This window comes from Camelus dromedarius, chromosome 3, assembly GCF_036321535.1.
Source record: "Camelus dromedarius isolate mCamDro1 chromosome 3, mCamDro1.pat, whole genome shotgun sequence".
Lineage (NCBI taxonomy): Eukaryota > Metazoa > Chordata > Mammalia > Artiodactyla > Camelidae > Camelus > Camelus dromedarius.
In genome coordinates, this window is record NC_087438.1 from 260997 (window position 1) to 280480 (window position 19484).

At 55.4% G+C, this 19484-nt stretch overlaps 1 protein-coding gene across 3 annotated transcripts; it reads left to right on the forward strand.

The window, feature by feature from the left end:
• Window positions 1-1730: 1730 nt before the first annotated feature.
• Window positions 1731-19111, forward strand: EXOC3 (exocyst complex component 3). Of its 3 annotated transcripts, none has more exons than XM_064479066.1 (13): window positions 1731-1791; window positions 2920-3121; window positions 4693-4912; window positions 7455-8136; window positions 9828-9945; window positions 10625-10750; window positions 11738-11838; window positions 13730-13840; window positions 13922-14072; window positions 15309-15431; window positions 17419-17580; window positions 18017-18144; window positions 18806-19111. In XM_064479066.1, the coding sequence occupies exons 2-13, from the start codon at window positions 2978-2980 to the stop codon at window positions 18975-18977; spliced, it is 2238 nt and encodes a 745-aa protein (XP_064335136.1). In that variant the 5' UTR covers window positions 1731-1791; window positions 2920-2977; the 3' UTR covers window positions 18978-19111. The 3 variants fall into 3 exon arrangements, with proteins under 3 accessions (XP_064335136.1, XP_064335137.1, XP_031298215.1); XM_064479067.1 differs by lacking the exon at window positions 18806-19111 and adding an exon at window positions 18582-18796; XM_031442355.2 differs by lacking the exon at window positions 1731-1791 and adding an exon at window positions 1841-1971.
• The last annotated feature ends 373 nt before the right edge of the window (window positions 19112-19484 follow it).

Below are 19484 nucleotides of genomic sequence, written 5' to 3' on the forward strand. Positions count from 1 at the left end.
GTAAGGCATCAGAAGGGGATGGATGCTGCACAAATGGATTAGCTGGGGTCTTGTAGCCCAGGTGGTGGTTTTGTGGGCGAGGCAGCCTTTGAGCCTTGACAGGAACAGCAGACGGGGTAGGGGTGGAGATGGCCTGTGGGCTGGAGCCAGAGGGTGAGGAGAGGGTGGGGACGGGCAGGTCTGAGTGACAGGGGATCAGGGCAGGGCTTCCAGTGGAAGCAACCCTGGGCTGTGGTTCCAAGGTCGCATGGGCTACAGGGCAGGAGTGGTCCCCGGGGCCTCCCTAAGGACCATGCCAGTGCCGTGGTTCCTTCCTGAGTCTTGGCTGGTCCTCTACTGTCTGTCCTACACTTGTTTGCCCCTTTTTGGTTGAATTGTGGGTGTTATTTTAAAATTAAGGGAAGCAGCATTTCGTTAGTTACAGATTCTCTCTCAGTCTGTGGCTTGTGTTTTCATTTAGTGATTTCTTTAAAAAAGTACCAGTTTAAAATTTTAGCACAGCAAACTATCTTTTTCTTTATGGTTTATGTGTTTTGCATCTTAAAATAACTGACAGCTCCTCTGACTTAAAGCCCATTTTTTCCAGTATGAATATTGCCACGCCAGCTTTTTTGAGCCTGGACTAGCCAGTGTGCAAACCCCTTCCACATCTAATCATTCTGTCCATTTATGATTAGGGTGTTTTTCTCATAAATAACTGATTGTCTTAAAATCCATTTACTTGTGTTCTGAAAATTGGTATATTTGAACATATTTCTAGCTCTTATTTTGTAGTTACACATGATCCTTGGGCGTTTCTTTTCCTACTGTCCCTATGGGATGCTTGCATTTTTCTCTGCAGATCTAATGAAGTTGAAGCCAGGGCTAATCAATATTCCTGTTCTCCCAGAATAGACAGGATCTCAGGACGCTGTAGAAACACACCACCTCCCTCCTCTCTTTACTCCCACCGAGGCTGCGGGGGCCCTTTCTAGAAATGCTCCTGACTTGCTTCTGCTGAGGGGTTTCAGTGAGAGCTTCCAGGCTGAGGAGGCACTAAACCCAAGTGAAGTGCAGGCCCCCAGCTAGGAGTTCTTGGGGGGCCTTTCCTGACCCAAGGATCCCAGTACCTGGGATAAATTGCTTTTGGGGGATCTTTGTTTTCCCTGGCCCACTCTTGAACTGAGGATGCTTCCAAATGTTCTACAGTTATAATTTCAAACATAATTTTACCTTTTTGTTCACATCCTTCATTGCTCAGTTTGGTGCTATTTTCATAAATTACTAGGGACAGATGAGATAACACTGGGATCAGCACGCAGAGGGATTAGTAAGGAGCTGGGCCTTGGAAGGTGACCGCCGCTCAGCTGACTGGCAGGCTGTGGTGTGCGCGGAGACAGCAATGGGGGCTCCCACACCTCCACCTCCCCGCCCTGCCCTGTCTGCACGCGTGTGCTCACCCGCACGCGCTCCCAGGTGTGTGGCGTGGGGGTGTGTGTGTACGGGGTCTGTGTATGTTCACGTGGTGTGTGTGTCTGCGTGTCCACGTGTGTTTGTGTGTCCGCTGTGCGCGCTCGCGCCCCTGCCCCTCACCGCGCCGCCGCCCGGCTCTGCGCTCCTCGGGCTCCAGCCCCCCCGCGTCAGCCCCGGGCTCCCCGCTCCCGGGCCCCCCGGGCCCGCGATCTCGCCCACGCTCAGCGGGGACCCGCAGGTGCCGGTGCCCGCAGCCCAGGCCCCGCCCTTCCGGTCGCGAGGCCGGAAGCGGAAGTGCCCTCGGCCGCGAATTTCCGGGCGGCGGCGGCAGCGCGCAGGGTGAGGGGCTTGCCGCGGTCCGGCGGGCGGGTGGGCGGTGCTCGGTGGGGGTCGCTGTCCCCGCCGGCTGTCCCTTCCCCGGGCTCCGGCGGGTGCGGGCGCGGCCCGGAGGCGGCGCGGGCGGCTGTGGGGCTCCAAGGGGAGGCTGACGACGCGCCGAGGGACGGAGGGAAGGAGCAGGTGCAGAGCTGCCTGCGCGGCGACGGGCGAGGGGGCGCGCGGCCGCAGGGGGCCGTCCGGGCGCCGCCTCTGACGGCCGTGTGTCCCGCCCTGCGCGCTGGCGGCCGTGATCAGAGAAGGGAGCGAGGGCAGATGGCGGCCGCACCAGCCCCGTGAGCGCAGAAGGGCACTCGTGTACAGATGGGGGCCCTCTTTCTCGGGACCCTCGGGGTCTCCGACACGTGTGGAAATGGGGAGTGAGAAACGTCTCCGAGAAGCTCTGCGCAGGAAGCATGCGTGGAAGGGGACGTCTGACGGCTGAAGTCAGCCCTCCTCTGCCGGGCGCTCACCGCTCCCCTGTCGCCCTGGTGGGGGTGTCGGCGGAGCTGGCATGAAGGCAGGCTGGCTCGGTATCCGAGCACCTGTGCGCTGTATGCTGTACCTGAGCAGAGTGCCTTTTGCCCTCTCACCTGTGTTTACAATAGGAAATGGAATTTGGGGTAATGCAGACAGTGACGGTGCTGGAACTGAAGCTGGGCGTGGTGAGGTGTGAGCTGTCTCCGTGCTCCTGTGTCCTCACTGAGGCTCCCTGGCAGAGCCGCCCCGCCAGCATATTAAGTGAAGGCTCTGGAAATGAGAAAGTGGACCCATCTGGGGGAGAGAAGTGCCTTGGATACTGATATATTATATGATGAGGGGTCTGGGGTCCACATAGAGACGTCCTCCTTATGTTAATACCTATAGTTACCCTTTGTCCAGATAAAGGTAAAACTGAATTTGAACGTTTGTATTTCTCACCAAGGAGCTCATAATCCGAGTTAAGCTTTCTTTCAGGTTTATTGGATTAATGATCCCAAATGCTCTCCCTGTAGCTCCACGATGAACAGCTGATTGTTGGTGGAGGGGGTGAGTTTTGTACTTAACATTTCTACCTTCCTCATGCATCTTCCCCTCCTGTTCCCTGCCTAGTTGGCACACAGGGCACCTCTAGTATGAGAGGTGCAGGGATTCTGCCTGCTTTGCAACCATGAAGGAGACGGACCGGGAGGCTGTTGCAACAGCGGTCCAGAGGGTTGCTGGGATGCTTCAGCGCCCAGACCAGCTGGACAAAGTGGAGCAGTATCGCAGAAGAGAGGCCCGGAAGAAGGCCTCTGTGGAGGCCAGACTGAAGGTATAAGACCAGAGTGGCCACGGGCACCTGCTTCACTCCCAGGCGGGACAGGGCCTTTTATCTCGCCCTTCAGGTTCCTGCTTAACAGCATCATTGTGAAGATACGAAAAGAGACAGGCTTGAACGCTACCTTTACTTAGCACTTTCCTTCCAACAATGTACTGCCAATCAGTAGATTTACAGGGAAAGCGATGGGAGTATTGAGAGCACTGAAGGAACCTTTTTAAGCATGGAAGTATGCATTTCACTTTTTGAAAAGCACTAGAATAATAACAGCTTTTCATATTTATTAAAAGCTCTTCTACCAGCGGTCTCCAGAGGGCATTTTGTTTAGATCATTCAGCACACGCAGCAGTAGGCTGACTGTGCCAGGCGCTCTGCGGGCTCCAGGGTAGGAAGGAGGAGAGCTATTCACATTTATTAGAGTGTGTGAGAGTGAGGCAAGAAAGAAAACCAGTCTTTTATGATTTCGATTGGCTTTCAACAATTCATTTGGAGAGATGAGGTTTTATTAAAATAATGCACATCTGATATAGTTATTAAAACGTTAACATAGTAGTCTGCTATAGTGGACTGGCAACACAACAGTCTTGAGGATTTAAGAGATTGCCTTTGAGGAAGTTAATTCTCACACGGATATGGCGATGAGGTCACTTCTCTGAAAACATCACATCATTAGCATCCAGGTAATGGCAGGTGTGATGAGACAGGAGGAGGATCCTTCATTTGTGCCAGCGAAGCAATCAAAGACCTGTTCGACTAATTTGAAACAATTTCATATCAATTTAAAAAACAGTTTGGACTTGTTATATTTTTATTCAGAAATTTAATCTGTTTTAGAATCTTGTGGGGTTAACTAACAGTCATCAGTAGTGACTTAGAAACCTTGTGTGGTCTGTTGTTAATTACTTTTAAACACAAATTAACGCTCCTGGGTGAAAGGTGTTCTTGGCTTTGATTGTGCTGCCTGGTCTTTCCTTGCCTGTTCTGTCCACTTGCTGCTGCTCCTTCTTGCCCTCTCCCTTCTGACTCCCTCTCCCTTCTGACTGTGCAGCTCCCCGGGTGGCATTTCCTGGGCCCTCAGTGTGAGTCTGAGTCTCACACATACCAGTTCTGTGCAGTGGGGCCGGCCATCTTGGGGCTGAGCCTGGTTCTGGCTGAATGGCTGGACACCCCTCTCCCCTCAGGTTGATGAGCAAATCCTGACAGTTTCTCCCTCTAGACAAGACCTGTTAGGAAACCGAGGGTCGCCCGGGAGATCATATTTAGAGTCCTAAGGATGCCATTTCAGGGGCAGCCACCACCTGGGGTGTCCCTACGGTGGTGTCCCACATTTTCAGGCTGAAGGCTAGATGAGGAACTGTGAGATTTTCCCAGCAAAGCTGTGAAAGCCTAGTTCTGTGCTAAGACAGCAATGAAAAAAGAAAAAGTTCCTTGTGACTCAGATCCTTATTGGACTTTACTCTCTGCTCTGGGCATTGACTGTTCCCTGAACTGAAGCGTCTCTTCCCTGCATTTGTCCATGGCTGTCCCAGTTCCGCTTACCCCTGCCCCGCCCTTGTCTTCCCTAGGCTGCAATCCAGTCGCAGCTGGACGGGGTGCGCACAGGCCTGAGCCAGCTCCACAGCGCGCTGAGCGATGTCAAGGACATCCAGCGGTCCCTGGCCGACGTCAGCCAGGACTGGAGGCAGAGCATCAACACCATCGAGAGCCTCAAGGACGTGAAGGACGCCGTCGTGCGGCACAGCCAGCTCGCTGCGGCCGTGGAGAACCTCAAGAACATCTTCTCAGGTAGTGGACTGGGCGGGGCCACTGTGCTCCCCACGGCTCACATGTTTACTTGCTCTGTGGGAGATACGGGGGCGGTGTGTTTGTGGACCTGCTCGGAGTGGGTGAGAGGTGTGATTTTTGCCTGCACAGTCAGGTTCTTGTTTTGAACGGGGGTGGATGGTCAGTTGAGTAGGTAAAGACCAGAAGGCGGCTCGTGGTTCTGGTTTGTTAGGACAGAGGCACCGCCATGGGTAACGGACAGGCGCCGTGTAAGCGGCCTTCCTCAGCTGCAGGGCGGCTCCCCCGGGCCCTGCTGGTGCAGGGGAATAGAGGTGCAGCACACATCTGGGAAGAGCTCGCAGTCTGTGAGAGAAGCAGCGCCGTGTCCGGGCAGAGGGAGGGTGTGCACGGGACAGAGGCAGGAGAGAGAGGGGACATGGGGTGGGGCGTGCCCTGGAGTCTCTGTCATTATTGGAGCAGGCCTGGCGGGGTCCTCCGGCCTGGCCGAGGGGAGGGCCTAGGGGCAGGAGGGCGGGGGAGCGACCTTTGAGAATCAGCAGGAGGAGGAGTGTCCGTGGCCTGTTTGGGATCAGTGTTGGCAGGAATTCCCTTCTGGGGCTCCTTGTTGTGTTCAGCATGGCCCCCTCAGGCTCCACCCCCAGGGTCTGTCCCTCCCCTTGTTCCCTGGCCTCTGCCAGGGTCACCAGCATCCCAGTAAGAAGCCCTGGGATGGTCTAACCCTTGCCTTCCCTTATCTCTTGTCTGGTCTCGGCAGGTTCTCTCTGGCCTTCCCCAGACATGTCTGCACTTCCCCCAGCTCTGCTTGACCCTGAGTGTTCCCCTCCACTTACCACTGCACAGTGGCCTTGCTGCTGCCCCGTCACACTGTGGTAGTCTGCGTTCTGTTCCACCCCGTTCCTCTGGACCCTACGCCTGTGTCTGCCAGCAGCATCGTTGAGTGCATGGCCCCAGTCCCCTGTGCGTGCCCGTCTTCCTGTGGCTGTGTTCCGGGGCCCTTCTCAAGTCCCTCGGGAGTGACACCACTGCTGACTCCGCGGTGGGTGCTCGGGGGCAGCACCTCTCGGTGACTGTTAGCTGCCTGGACTGGGACCGTCTCCCTGCCAGAGTCTCCTTTGTGACGTCTCACAGCCTTCTTGGCCCACTTCTCTCCTCCTGTCATTCCTGTTGGCCGGCAGCACTTCCTGCAGTTTGTGAAACTGCACAGCACCTGTAATGTGTGCTAAGTGAGGCTGAATGAAGCGAGGTGTGCCTGAGCTTGCTCTGCCCCTTTCTTCCTTTTCTGGGGCTGCCACGGTCTGCACTGGGTCTGCACTGGGTCTGCCAGATGGTGTCCCCTGGGTCCCTCAGGCTCCGTCCACTCTTTTTCAGTCCTTTTTTCTTTCTGTTCTTCATACTTGGTCATTTCTCTTGTCCTGTCTTCAAGTTTGCTGATTTTTTTCTTCTGCTTGTTCAAATCTGCCTTTGAATCCCTAAAGTAAGATTTTCACTTGAGTTGTACTTTTTTACCACCAGAAGTTTTCGGTTTCTTTTAAGATTTCTTGTCTTCTCATGGGTATTTCCATTTTGTTCATGTATCCTTTTCTTGACTTCCTCCACATTTTCCTTTTGTTCTTTGAGCATCTTTGAGTTGTTCAGAGATCTTGTTTAGTCCACGGTCTAGTCTTTCTCAGGGATGGTTTCTGTGGGTTTATTTGCCCTTTGAATCTCTGTGCTTCCTTCTGTCTCGTGCGCCTTGTGACGCTCTTGTTAAACACCAGATGTTTGGGTCCAGTATCGTGGTGACTCTGGGAATCAGATTTTCCTCTTTCCCAGGGTATGCTGGCTTTTGATTTTTTGTTTTTGTTTTTGATTGTTGTAGGCTGTCTCTGTTGAGGAACAGGCTGAGATGTAAACTCAAGGTTTTCTTAGGTCTTTTCTGAAGCTGTGCCTTTGCTGGTCATTTGCAGTCACTTTCTGAGCTCCCCTGTAGATGAGGCTGCTTTTGAATGTCTTGGTCTTTAACATCTGGTTTCCAAAAGGGAAAAAGAGAAAAACGAAGGGGAAAAATGGCAGCAGCCCTTTAAACCCCCTGGAAGCCACTTCAGCCAGAGGTGGGTGCGCAGCAGTGGCCCCGCCTCTGTGTCAGCACCTCTGTCACCAGAGCAGCGGTCAGCAGCCGGAGCACAGATCCCCAGCGTTTGGAGGACAGCATCCTTCTTGCCAACCTTGGCCCCCTTATTGCCAACCTTGGCCCCCTTAAGCTGTCTGCAAGCTGCTCCGGGAACACGTGGCAGGGGTGGTGGGGATGAGGGATGGGGGGTGGGTAACTGCTACTGTGCTAAGAGCTGAAATACACCCAGATCGCCCACAATTCACTGTCCAGGCCTCCCCTGGAAGCCTCAAGGGCCCAGTAGACTCCGGAGTTCCGAGTTACTTAGATTCTGTCTGTGCAGGGGTCGTGCAGGTGAGGGCAGACTCCCGGGGCTCCCGTCCCCGCCGTCTGCCCAGAACCTGCATGGTCCCTTGTCTGGGCTTTCTCAGTGCTGTTGTGTCTCTACCCTAGTGCCTGAGATCGTGAGGGAGACGCGGGACCTCATAGAGCAAGGGGCACTCCTGCAGGCCCACCGGAAGCTGATGGACCTGGAGTGCTCCCGGGACGGGCTGCTGCACGAGCAGTACCGCATGGACAGCGGGAACACGCGCGACATGAGCCTCATCCACAGCTACTTCGGGAGCACGCAGGCGCTCTCGGACGAGCTAGCCAAGCAGCTGTGGATGGTGCTGCAGAGGTGCCTGGGCACTGTTCGCCGGGACCCCACCCTGCTGGTCTCAGTCGTCAGAATCATCGAAAGGGAAGAGAAAATCGACAGGCGCATACTTGACCGGAAGAAGCAGACTGGCTTTGTGCCTCCAGGGCGGCCCAAGAACTGGAAGGAGAAGATGTTCACCGTCCTGGACAGAACTGTGACCACGAGGATTGAGGGCACGCAGGCGGGCACCAGGGAGTCCGACAGGATGTGGCTTGTTCGCCACCTGGAGATCATACGGAAGTACGTCCTGGACGACCTCATTGTTGCCAAGAACCTGATGGCCCAGTGCTTCCCTCCCCATTACGAGATGTTCAGCAACCTCCTGCGCATGTACCGCCAGGCCCTGAGCACACGCATGCAGGAGCTCGCGTCGGAAGACCTGGAAGCCAACGAGATCGTGAGCCTGTTGACATGGGTCTTGAACACCTACACGAGGTAACTGCGCCCTCGCACCGTGTGCTTCTTGTCTCGTCCAGCTGTGAGACGTGCCGGGTCATCTCGCTCAAGGCGTCTGCTGGCTGATGGGTCTCTCTCCTGGCCTGTCTGCTCCCCAGGCCGAGCCCTGCCCTGCGGGCTCGCGCTTTGGTGTCGGTGGTGCCTAGGCCCTGGACTTCAGCTGTGCTGACGCCGGGTACTCACCGCGCTGACCCGCTTCCTCCTGTGGTAGCACCTGAGCGAGGGGTGGGGGGGTCACCCACTGGTCCCGTGACGCCCCATGACCTGCACAGAGTCAGCTGGCTCTGAGGAGACACCAGCTCGCTTCTCCTGGCTCTGACAGCCCTGCGTTTGCTTTTTTCCCGCCGCTGTGCTGGGAAGACCAGTGTCTTTTCTGCATTTCAGCCTTAAGGTTTTGTCGTAAAAGGGGCGTGAGCCACTTTGTGCGCGTCTCAGCTTGAGGGAGGGTCTGAAGGCCCTCCCAGTGGTGGCGGTGCTTGAGGAGGGGCCTGCAGAGAGGAGGACACAGTATCCCAGCCTGTCTTGTTGCTAGTTAGAACTTAAGTAAGCCTCTCATTCTAGCAGTAGCTTTTGGGATATTTCTGTTCGTGTTTTGTTTTTAGGTAACTATTTATAATAAAGGATATGTGCATTTTCCACAGAACATTGTAAAGAAAGGAACCGTGACCACCGTGGTGGTGCGGCTTTACCGTGTGGGGCCCGGGCCTCATTGCCTCCTGCGCTGCCCCCCGTGATATGGGGTTCCTGCACGCGGGTCCCGGTGGGCCACCCCTGAGGGGCACAGCAACCGTCCCGTGGACTTGAGGGATTTGAGGCACAGGGAGGACCACCCCCGAGGGCGTGCGGCTGGGGCTGGGGAGCAGGTTGGATTCTGGGCTCCGGGCGTGCCTGTGCTCTGGCCCAGCCGCTGGGTGAGTGCTGTGCGCCCGCGCGGTTCACGCGGCGCGTCCTAGGTGCTGGTCTGTCCTTGGAAACTTCTCTGACAGCTTCGTGTGGGTCACCACGTTCTGTCATGTGGGACTTCCTCACAAGGAAAGTTGAACTGCTTTCATGCTAGACACATTTTCAGGCTGAATTACAGTTCTTGGGCAAAAATAATCTAGATGGTCGATAGTTTTTTAGCATTTGCAGACGTTCATGCAGAATTTTCTCACTCAGGAGGACCTTAGATTTCTTATGGGTGGTGGACTAGCTGTTAGTACTTTCTTGTGGATAAGGCATGAGTTTTCTGAGCAGTCGGACCTTGGACTTACAGGAACCCAGCCACACCCCTAGGTATTATATGTTTTTTATAAAAGTGTTTTTCTGAGGCTCGGTCCACATCTCCATCTCCCTAGGCATGAGATGCTCTTCCTTGCTGCCTCGTGTGTTGGCACGAACATCACATGCTCTCTGCTCCGGTCCTTGGGTCCTTGTCACCTTGCAGGGATCAGCAGTGCCAACCTTAGTGCTTGTCTGTTGTTCGCTGCTGTCCTGTCAGCCCCTCCCGTCTGCCAGGCCCCCGTCTCCCTGGAGGCGCCCCTGGGGGAGCAGACGCCTCGCCCCTGGCCGCCAGGCCTGCCTCCCCTCCCACCGCCTCGGGGGTGGCTGGGCATGTGCACGTCTGAAGTGGCAGCAGAGCGCGCTGTTGGCCTGCAGCAGGTCTGTCTCACCCCTGGTCTTCCCCATAGTGCGGAGATGATGGGCAACGCGGAGCTGGTCCCGGAGGTGGATGCCAGCAACCTGGAGCCTTTGCTTTCTCCGAACGTGGTCTCTGCGCTGCTGGACACGTACATGTCGACGCTGACTGTGAGTGGGAGGCGAGCGTCCCAGGCAGGCGGTGTCTGGTGCACAGACAGCCAGGGGGCAAGGGCAGGCGCCGGACCCTGTCTTGGCATTGACTTCCCAAGCACGTGAGGGCTGTTTCTGGAAAGTGGGTGCGGAGATGTGTGTTTGCCAGTGAGGTGAGGAGAGGAGAGTGGCCCTTCTCTGGCCCTGGATTTAGAAGCTGTCTGGGGCGTCCATCCTGCAAGTGGGAACCTCCTCTGGCTGGAGGATGAGTCTGCCGGTCTCAGTGCTGAGCCTGGGAGTGGGAGGAGGGTAGGCAAGGGATGGAATGCCGCCCGGTGACCTCCAGGTGGCCCCAGAGTAAGATGCCATGGTTGGGGTCTGCTCCTGGGACATGGTGAGCCTGACACCAGCCAGTGCTGACCGGGGCTCTGATGCAGTGCTGGGAAGCAGGGCAGCCCTGTGCTCCTGAGGTGACAGTGGTGGGTCTGGTCTCCAGGGATGGGCCTGCCTCCAGCATGACCGTCGTCCAAAGGGTTAAGTCGACAGAGGCTGGGGGGCACCGCCCAGTGGAGGTGGCTCGAGGGGTGGTCCCAACTGGTGTCCCCTTGCTTGGGGACAGAGCTTCCCTCTGCAGCTGCTCCACTGAAGAGCGGCCTACTGACTCCGAGGCCTGTTGTCTTCTCCCTTCCTGGCCCAGTCGAACATCATTGCCTGGCTGCGGAAGGCCCTGGAAACAGACCGGAAGGACTGGGTGAAGGAGACTGAACCCGAAGCTGACCAGGACGGCTACTACCAGACCACACTCCCCGCCATCGTCTTCCAGGTGCGCCCGGCCTGGGCCACTCCTGCGCGGCCTGGGTTTGCGGGCTCACAACACACGAGCCTGCTTGTGCAGAGACGGCGAGAGCCTGCCGCTCTCCGGATTTGAGGACCCGGGGGCCGGGCTTGCCAGCGCTCCGCAGTCCCATGGTCGCTGTTGCTGTTTTTCTGATGTATTTGGTCTTAAACCAGAACCTAACTGTATGTTATGTGTGTGTGGTGCTCAGGTTTGAGTTTGCTTGTTTGTTTCTCGATGTAAATGCCCAGGATTTGTCTTCGTAAATGCTACCTAAGTGAGTAATCTGACGCATCTAGGGACGAGTCCTCTAGATTTCAGCCATCATTATGAGTGTGTTTTCGCAGCTGGCCTGCTTCTCGGTGCCCGGCACCTGCTGGTGTCCCCTGCTTTCCTTCCCCTCCTGGCCGCCCACCTTCCTCTGATAACAGTAGCTGGTGGTGGGTGGGCTGAGTCGACTTGGGATGGTCTCCTTCTGCTGACACGGCTTGGCTGCCCGCTGGGCTCTGGGTGATCCTGCTAGTCAGCGGCACACCGGGCTCCCCCTTCCCCTCATTCTGGGGTGAGCTCTGCCCTCTGGCCCTTCTCCATCTTACCACATCTGGCTCCCCTCAGCTCCTGTGAGTCCTAGTTCTTAGGAAACCCACGTCACAAATGACTGCCCGGCCCCTGGTTCCCACGTGACCCCAGCCACCCCAGCCACCCCGATCCCCAGGCCCCTCGTCTCCTGGTGAGAACGCACACTGCCCCCTTTGTAGGCTAGCCGTTTGCAAGTGATGAGGAAATGATTCACTAGGTTTTACCCAGTGGGAAAGTTTTGTTTGTTTAACTAGCTTTATTGTTTTTCAAGTGGTTTCGTTTTTTTCTCTGAATTTGGATAATCTTAACTACCAGGCAGCAGATGGGGGCTTACATAATGGGAAACTTGCACTCTTGTGAGTTTGTATCAGAATTCATAAGTTCTCCAACTTTTAGATGTTTGAACAGAACCTTCAAGTCGCTTCTCAGATAAGTGAAGATTTGAAAACGAAGGTACTAGTTTTGTGTCTTCAGCAAATGAACTCTTTCTTAAGTAGGTATGTATTCTTGCCAGTGTGCTCATTTAGAGTGTGTGTGTGTGTGTGTTTTAATGAAAAGCAAAAATTTGTATCAAAGAATTCAACCCTGGATTCCCTATAGATACCTCCTCTGTTACGTAGAATTTGAGCCTTTTCCTACTATCTTCCCTTTGAACTGATTCCACATCCCCTGAGGTCCCAGTCATGCTTTTGGCGTGGGGGGGCGCTGCCGCAGTGCGGCGTCAGAGCCCCCTTCAGGCAGCGTCCCCGTGTCCTGGTTCCACCGCCAGCAGAGCCCGCCCTCCACAGCAACACCTCCTCCCTCGGAATTGTTCCCAAGGAAGGTTTTCCAGTGTACACAAGCTTAGAAAGAAAGGCATAAAGAACTTACCCCATCATCTTGGTTCAAAAGCCATTCCCTTTGAAGCCACCTCGCCTCTCCTGGTTTCCCTCCCCTCACTCTGCGGAAGTACAGGTGACTTGAATGATGGGTGGGACGCTGACCACCTGGGGCAGCGGGAATGCACGCTCACGGCCCTGCAGCCCTGCCATCAGGGTTCTGCACCCACACTCCACCCGCCTCAGGTGGCGCGGTGCTGTCGTGGGAACTGGCTGTGTGTGAGCGGACCCGCGCAGTTCACACCCACGCTGTTCCAGGGTTGGCTGTCCTTTAGAGCAAATCCCAGACTTTGTGGCCTTTCATCTGCTGTGCCACTGGCCCGTGTGAAACGTGCACAAGCCTTCTGGGGGCCCATCCGGCTGGAGGCCCATCCATCCGGGGGACCCAGCCAAGTTTGTGTTGGGTTTTCCTGCTGATCTCGAGCCTGTCTGCTTATAGCTGTGTGCTCGGACCAGGCTGGCAGAGGCTCTGCCTCGTGGGGCACAGTACAGCAGCCCCCCAGGCCCCTGGTTTGTGGGGACGCACAGGTCATCCTGCACAGCATCTCCTGGCCTGGCCCTCGAGGGGCTGTTTGCCCCCAACCACAGGTTGGCTCTGAAGGCTGTGGGGCTCCTCTGTGCTTACTCACTGCTTTGCAAGGGCCTCACATTATGTCTGTCAGGGGACGCAAGTCCCTTGTCCCTCGTCCTGCTCTGGTGGCTCAGTGCTGACAGCAGGCCCCTCACCTAGAACCCTGTTGGCTGGCCATCCAGGGGGTCAGGGCCTGAACCCCCAAGCCTGTCCGTCTGTAATGGTCGTGGCCTGAGTTAGACACCTTGTTGGAAGAATGAGGTGGGATTTTTCCACAAAGGGGAAGTTTTCCTCATCAGCCTTAGTTGTTTGATTACCTGAGCCCCACTTCGGACAGAAAGGTGGAAAAATGCTTTATCATGTCCCTTCAGTTGCCCATTTTCAGTTTGCTCTTTTCTTAAGATCTACTGAAAATACACATGATGTGTTTTACTGTTCTTCTACCCCACGCATTTGAGAATCCCCATCATAAGTTCAAAACGAAATATGTGGGTATCTCAGTGGTTTGTGTTCTTGACTCCTTAAAGAATCTAAGTTATTTTTAATTTGATTTCTTCAGGGAAAGTTTCAGAAAAGGACATTTGTCTGACACTTGGTAGTGTTCCCAACACTGCTGTATGTGTTTCTAGATGAGTTATATGTCAGACAAAATAAAACTTTCCCAGTTACTTGCATGTATTTCAGAATGTTTCTATGATCAAAATATGAGCCACATTTCAAAGCCTGATGTGAAATTAAATTTTAATCCATGTAAGATGATTAACTTCTCTGTTCTTCTGTTAGTGTAGTTTGCCTCCGCCCTACAAATGTTTTGTTTTTAAAGACTCATCTGGTCAGACATTAGTGATGCAGAATTCATCTGTCAGGCGTAATGTCTGCGTGGTGCCGCAGACCCTCGGGGTTCTTCTGTGCTCTGACGCGGGCTGTGTGTGTCCCCAGGTACCGGGAGGAGGCGCAGGTGTACAAGGAGGAGCACCTGAGGAACCGGCAGCACCCACACTGCTACGTTCAGTACATGATCGCTGTCATTAACAACTGCCAGACCTTCAAGTGAGGGGCCTGGGGGCGCGCCAGGGCGGGGGCAGGGCCGGATCGAGGTCCCCTCACCCAGCCCTCACTGCTTCCTTGCAGAGAATCCGTAGTCAGTTTGAAGAGGAAGTATCTGAAAAGTGAGGGGGAAGCAAGTGTGTCCCTGAGCCAGCCGAGCATGGACGGGCTTCTGGACGCCATCGCCAAGGAGGGCTGTGGCAGCCTGCTGGAGGAGGTCTTCCTGGACCTGGAGGTGGGCGCTTTCTCCTCCCACCACAGGCGGCCTGAGCCGCGTGCACATTTGTCTGCGGCGGGGGTCAAGCCTGTGCTTCTCTGGGCCGTGGGTGCTGCGTGTGACGCAGGCCCGCATTGGGGGCCCGCTGGCGGGTAATTGGGTAGAGACATCTGGTAAAACTCAGAGACCGAGCTACTCGGTGGAATGCCAAGTAGAAACAAGGCTGATTGTGCTCATTAGCAAATCCTCGATAGAAGAGCCATACTGGGAGCACGTGCCGGCCGCACACACTTCACAAGGCTGGGCTGGGTTTTGAGCCAAGGTGCAGAACACTGTCTGACCAAGTGCGCTCAGATCATGTCAAAGGCACAACACAGGATGAACAAGTAAGTGTACTTCAGAAATACAGGAATGGCTCGGCATTGTCTAGAATTGGTGGAAACCAGAATATACTTTAAAAATAGAACCATGATCATCTTGGGTCCTGCTGGGTAGGAACTCTTGGGGTGACTGGTGGGATAATTCTGTCATGTCTGTAATTTTCTCGAAAGTGGTTTAGAAAACAGATGACATGTACGCATTTGAAATTACTTCACAGTATTAGAAAAGACAACATGAAAGGGAAATAGACAAAAGACACAGAGAACTATTTCACAAAGATTATAAACGTCCTAAAATGAAACAAAACAGTCTTACGTGTCCTCTTCAGAGAAATGCAGATCAAACTGAATATTCCTGTTGCTTAGCAAGACAGCAGGGATTAGGAACATTGCTACCATGTGGTGTTGAGGGCACGAGAAGAGAGACTCGTATTCGCTATAGAACTGTGAATCGGTACAGTGTTTGGAGACAGTTTGGAAACCATTATTGAGGTTTTAGCTGCATACTTTCTGACTGAGCAGTTCCACTTTTAGGAATTTCACCTAAAGGTAGATTCACTGCAGCATTTTTTGTAATTGCAGAATGTGAGAAATTTTAACTGTCTGTCAGAGTTGGTCAGTAACAGAGCATCCACATAATAAATGGATGTAGTCAGTTAAGATAAAATGTGTATGCACCAATACCTACACTGAGTGTAGCGTAAATCTCATGTAGTTAAAGTGTGTATTTGCAGAGTGTTACAGGAGTATTGCTGTCACAGTCGGAAGGAACGTCAGGCAGACGCAGGAAGGTGGGCCCTGTGTGCCTCCCTCCCGATGACTCAGTCACGTGGGGACAGTGTCCAGGGGTGTTTTCTGTGGTCTGTGCTTTCAGCAACATCTCAGTGAGCTGATGACGAAGAAGTGGCTGTTAGGCTCGAACGCCGTGGACATCATCTGTGTCACCGTGGAAGACTATTTCAATGATTTTGCCAAAATTAAAAAGCCTTATAAAAAGGTAAGAATGTGGGCACAGTCGTGTGGAGTCCAGCTGGCATCTTGTGTAGAGTTCAGTGTCACTAGTTCTTTGAAGTTCATGGGTGGTTTTATTAACCCAAGGCAGGTCAGAGAGGTCCGTGCCTGAAGATGAGAGAGAGGTGGAGGTGACAGGGCATCTAATAACCTCGCTGCCCCCGACACCCCACTAAAGCCCACACTGACCTGGCTGCAGCCCCAGGATCCTGTGGGTGGTAAGGACCCTCCAAAGGAGGGTGGGGGCAGCGGCCGTGGCTCGGATCAGAGGCCTCTCCATGACCCTGCTCAGCCTACAACGAGGCTGCCGGCCTTTCTCCACCCGGCAGAGGCCTGGGAGCTCCTACCAGGCACAGGGGACACCCGGGGACCATGTGTGGAAGCCGCCTTGGCTGCCTGTCTCCCAAGGTCCTGTTCCCGGCCCATGCTTAGATGGCTTTTCCTGGGGTGTTGGGGGTGTTCTCAGAGCCATGTGTAATTCTGCTGTCTTTGCTTTAAAGTCAGGCTTTCTGTCTGATGCTGGTTTATGGAAGTGAGTGGTTTTGGTATATGGAGAACTTTGTGAAACTTTCTCGCTGCCCCAGGACGTGTCTCCAGACCCCTTCAGTTCCCCCGTGGACAGTGGTTTCATCCTCTGGTTCTTACATGCCCGTGTGTGCTCTTCATCCTGCAGCCCTGGCTTTGTCTGACTTTGACTCGTAATCTTAAAGGAGATTCCTCCAGCCCATCCCCCGGTGGTCCCTGTACAACTGTCAGGGAACCTTTGGTGGTTTAGAGGTCGGTGGGGCCAGCTCTGGTCAGTTTTGAACTTCCTGTTGCTTGTACAGCTTTTGGTTCCACCTTTTATTTTTAGATACTGTGGACTGGGATTTAGTAGTTGGTGTCTGATGTGCCTCTGTGTGTCATCCTTGGGCTTGGGCTTGTGGGCTCAGCCAGCCCCCAGCCTGGGCGGCTGCCTTGGCACACACGGCCCTTCGCCTGGCTCAGCTACAGGTCCCTGTAGCTGCTGGGTGCCGTCTCCCCTTGTCTCGCGTAGAATGCCCCAACTCAGTGCGGGGAGCAGAACCTCTCAGCCTCCCCGCAGACCCGACTCCTGGGCTCTGGGCTCCAGTGCCTCATGTCACATCCTCATAGCTGTGCTGGCATGTTTGGGGTGACTGCCCAGGTCCATCTTCCATTAAGGGTGGGCTCCCCAGAGGAGCGTGGTCTTCTCTGAAGCTGACCTCCACACGTGGGCTCAGGATTCATCTTCCCTGAAGCTCCTGTCCCACCACATCCAGAGGCTGGCAGCTGGTCAGCCTTCCATGCACGAGGTGCAGTGTGTGCTTCCTGCGCATTAGGCCTGTGCGCCCTTCCACGTGTGAGGGGCAGAGCGGGGGCCTGGCCCAGGTCCCGACTTCTCCCACTGAACCCACACTCCGTCCTGGGGGTAGGAAGCTCAGAGACGCGTACAGGACGGCAGAGCGAGGAGGAGTAGACCCGAATTCCTCCGGGCGGCCCGTGAGCACCTGGACGGGTCTCTGCAAAGCAGGTGCCGTGCCAGCGCCCACTCCTCACATGTGGCGGGAAGCCGTCCCGCAGTGAGTCTGAGGGTGACGCGTTGGTGAGGCTGCCAGCCGGCGTCCTTCTGGGAGCGTGATCCTGCTGGCTTTCTGGAACGGACACACACATCTCCGCGTGAAGCAGGACCAGTGGGCACCACCCTGTGAGGCTCGTGGCCAGCCAGTGCGTTTGCCTGTGTTGCAGTCACAACCATTTCCACCTTCCTTTCAGCATTTACTTTACGGAAATACAGTGAATGCTGCTGGGATTTTCTAAAACGGCGATCATAATAAAATCACAGACGTGCTTGTTTTGCTTGATTTGTTCACTCTGTCCCGTGTGTCGATGACAAGCAGGAAGGACACGCTGCCTGGTCACGTTGGCTTCTGCCTGACTTAGTGCCCAAGTCTGACCGTGTGTTTGCCCCTCAGAGGATGATCGCCGAGGCGCACCGGCGTGTGGTGGTGGAGTACCTGCGGGCCGTCATGCAAAAGCGCATCTCATTCCGGAGCGCTGACGAGCGCAAGGAGGGTGCCGAGAGGATGGTCCGCGAGGCCGAGCAGCTGCGCTTCCTGTTCCGGAAGCTGGCGTCTGTGAGTGCCGCCCGCCCGCTGCCCATCTCAGGCCCTGGCCAAGTCAGGGCAGTCCCGCCGCCTGTCGGTTTCCATCCTTAGGACCTTTTGGGCCAGTCAGTCAGGATCAGTCACGTCAGGAACCAGCTCACCTGTTGGTTTCTTCTTCTGTAAACTGACCCTGTGTTTGAGGGCCAGGCACTGGGGACGGCGGCTCATGAGAGGTGCCTGGCACATCCTGAGCTGCGGGGCTGACTGCAGGGCCCAGTCACAGGCCAGGGTGCTCCCACCCATCTCCCCACCCCATCTCTGCTGGGTCCTCCTGCGAGTGCATCCTGAGGTGTTTCCCTGAAAGAGGTGGGTGCCAGGCTTGCCGGCTAGGTGGCCTCGGCCGGAGAGGGTGTGACAGAGACTTGGGCATGTGTTGTGCTGAGCATGTCCATGCCCTGTCTTGCAGGGGTCTGGGGAGGATGTGGATGGGTACTGTGACACCATCATCGCCGTTGCAGAAGTCATCAAGCTCACGGACCCTTCTCTGCTCTACTTGGAGGTCTCAACTCTGGTCAGCAAGTACCCAGATATCAGGTATGGTGGGGCCCTTTCCGAGATCATGGGGAGGAGGGAGAGCCTCAGGCAGTAGGTGTGAGCCTGGTGGGGTGAGTGTGGCATGTCTGGGCTCCTGCAGGGACCAGCGTGCAGATGCATTGTGGGTGGAGTGGGCCTGGGACACAGTAATGGTGCAGCTGAGCCGAGGTTCTCACACCTCCTGGTGTCGGACGGAGCCAGCGTCACCGGGCTAGTGCACTGGGGGGAAGCCAGCAGAGCAGAGTGGTTTCGGGAGGCTCACCTTGTGCTGCGCTTGAGGTGGATTCAGAGATGGAAGCCAGGGCCCCTCCGTGTCGGGGGTAAGGAGGGAAGGGCTGTAGGCTTGCTGGCTCCCCACTGCCTCAGCCGGCCCTCTCTCTCTGCCATTGCTCTGGGCTCGTGTTAGTGGAGAGAACTGGTGGCTGTGTGCCTTCCAGGTCCTCCCGCCCTAACTAGGCCATCCATTCAGCAAACATTCAGAGAAGCAACGCTAAAAACCTGTGCAGTTGTAGACTGAAAGAAAGACCAGGGTAAGATGGAAACTCAGTCTTTAGTGCCCCTGGTGTGACAGGGGAGACGCCTTTTCTGGAGCCCTCGGTGGGGGACTAGAGTCAGCTTGGGCTGAGAGGCTGCAGGTGCACCCCTGACGGCCCTTCCCCAGGGACGAACACATCGGTGCCCTGCTGGCCATGCGTGGGGACGCCAGCCGGGACATGAAGCAGACCATCATCGAGACGCTGGAGCAGGGCCCGGCCCAGGCGAGCACAGACTACGTGCCCATCTTCAAGGACATCGTGGTTCCCAGCCTGAATGTGGCCAAGCTCCTCAAGTAGCCAGTCCTGACCCACCTTGGGTGTCGTCCGGGGCAGCCCAGTGAGCAGGGCTCGGGGTGGAATGCCCTCCTCACCTCTGCACTGTGCACACACGTCCGAAACTGCTCAATAAAGAGTAAACTGCAGGGAAACAAGGATGTCTCATTTTAGGGCTTCTTCTTGGCCATGGTTCTGTGACACCCAGAAGCTGCTTTAGGTTGTCAAGACGCATGACCTCTGCCAGGGCCCCGCCTGGGGCCCCCACGTGCCCCTAGAGTTGCAGCCTCTCTTCTGCCCCCCTTGCCCTCTGGGGTCGGCTGGGGTCTGGCGGCCCCCCCGACTCCACGGGGCAGACCTGGCATGGGCGGTGTGGCGGGTGACCCTTGAGCGCCAGGCCTGTGAAAGCGGACATGGATGCAGACGTTTGGTGCGTGTTTCAGGTTCTGCGAGCTGCTGTTCCTGACAGTCCCTGAGCCTCCTTTTCTGTCCCTACACAGCCTCTGCCTCATTTTTCAAATCAGTCGTTAC

What these genes read in the sequence shown, in the direction of transcription:
- EXOC3 (XM_064479066.1), top strand. Translation starts at nt 2,978, where the DNA reads ATGAAGGAGACGGACCGGGAGGCTGTTGCAACAGCGGTCCAGAGGGTT. An exon ending in ATGAACTCTTTCTTAAGTAG is followed by an intron (nt 11,839 to 13,729) that starts GTATGTATTCTT and finishes GTGTGTCCCCAG; the next exon opens with GTACCGGGAGGAGGCGCAGG. An exon ending in TTAAAAAGCCTTATAAAAAG is followed by an intron (nt 15,432 to 17,418) that starts GTAAGAATGTGG and finishes TTTGCCCCTCAG; the next exon opens with AGGATGATCGCCGAGGCGCA.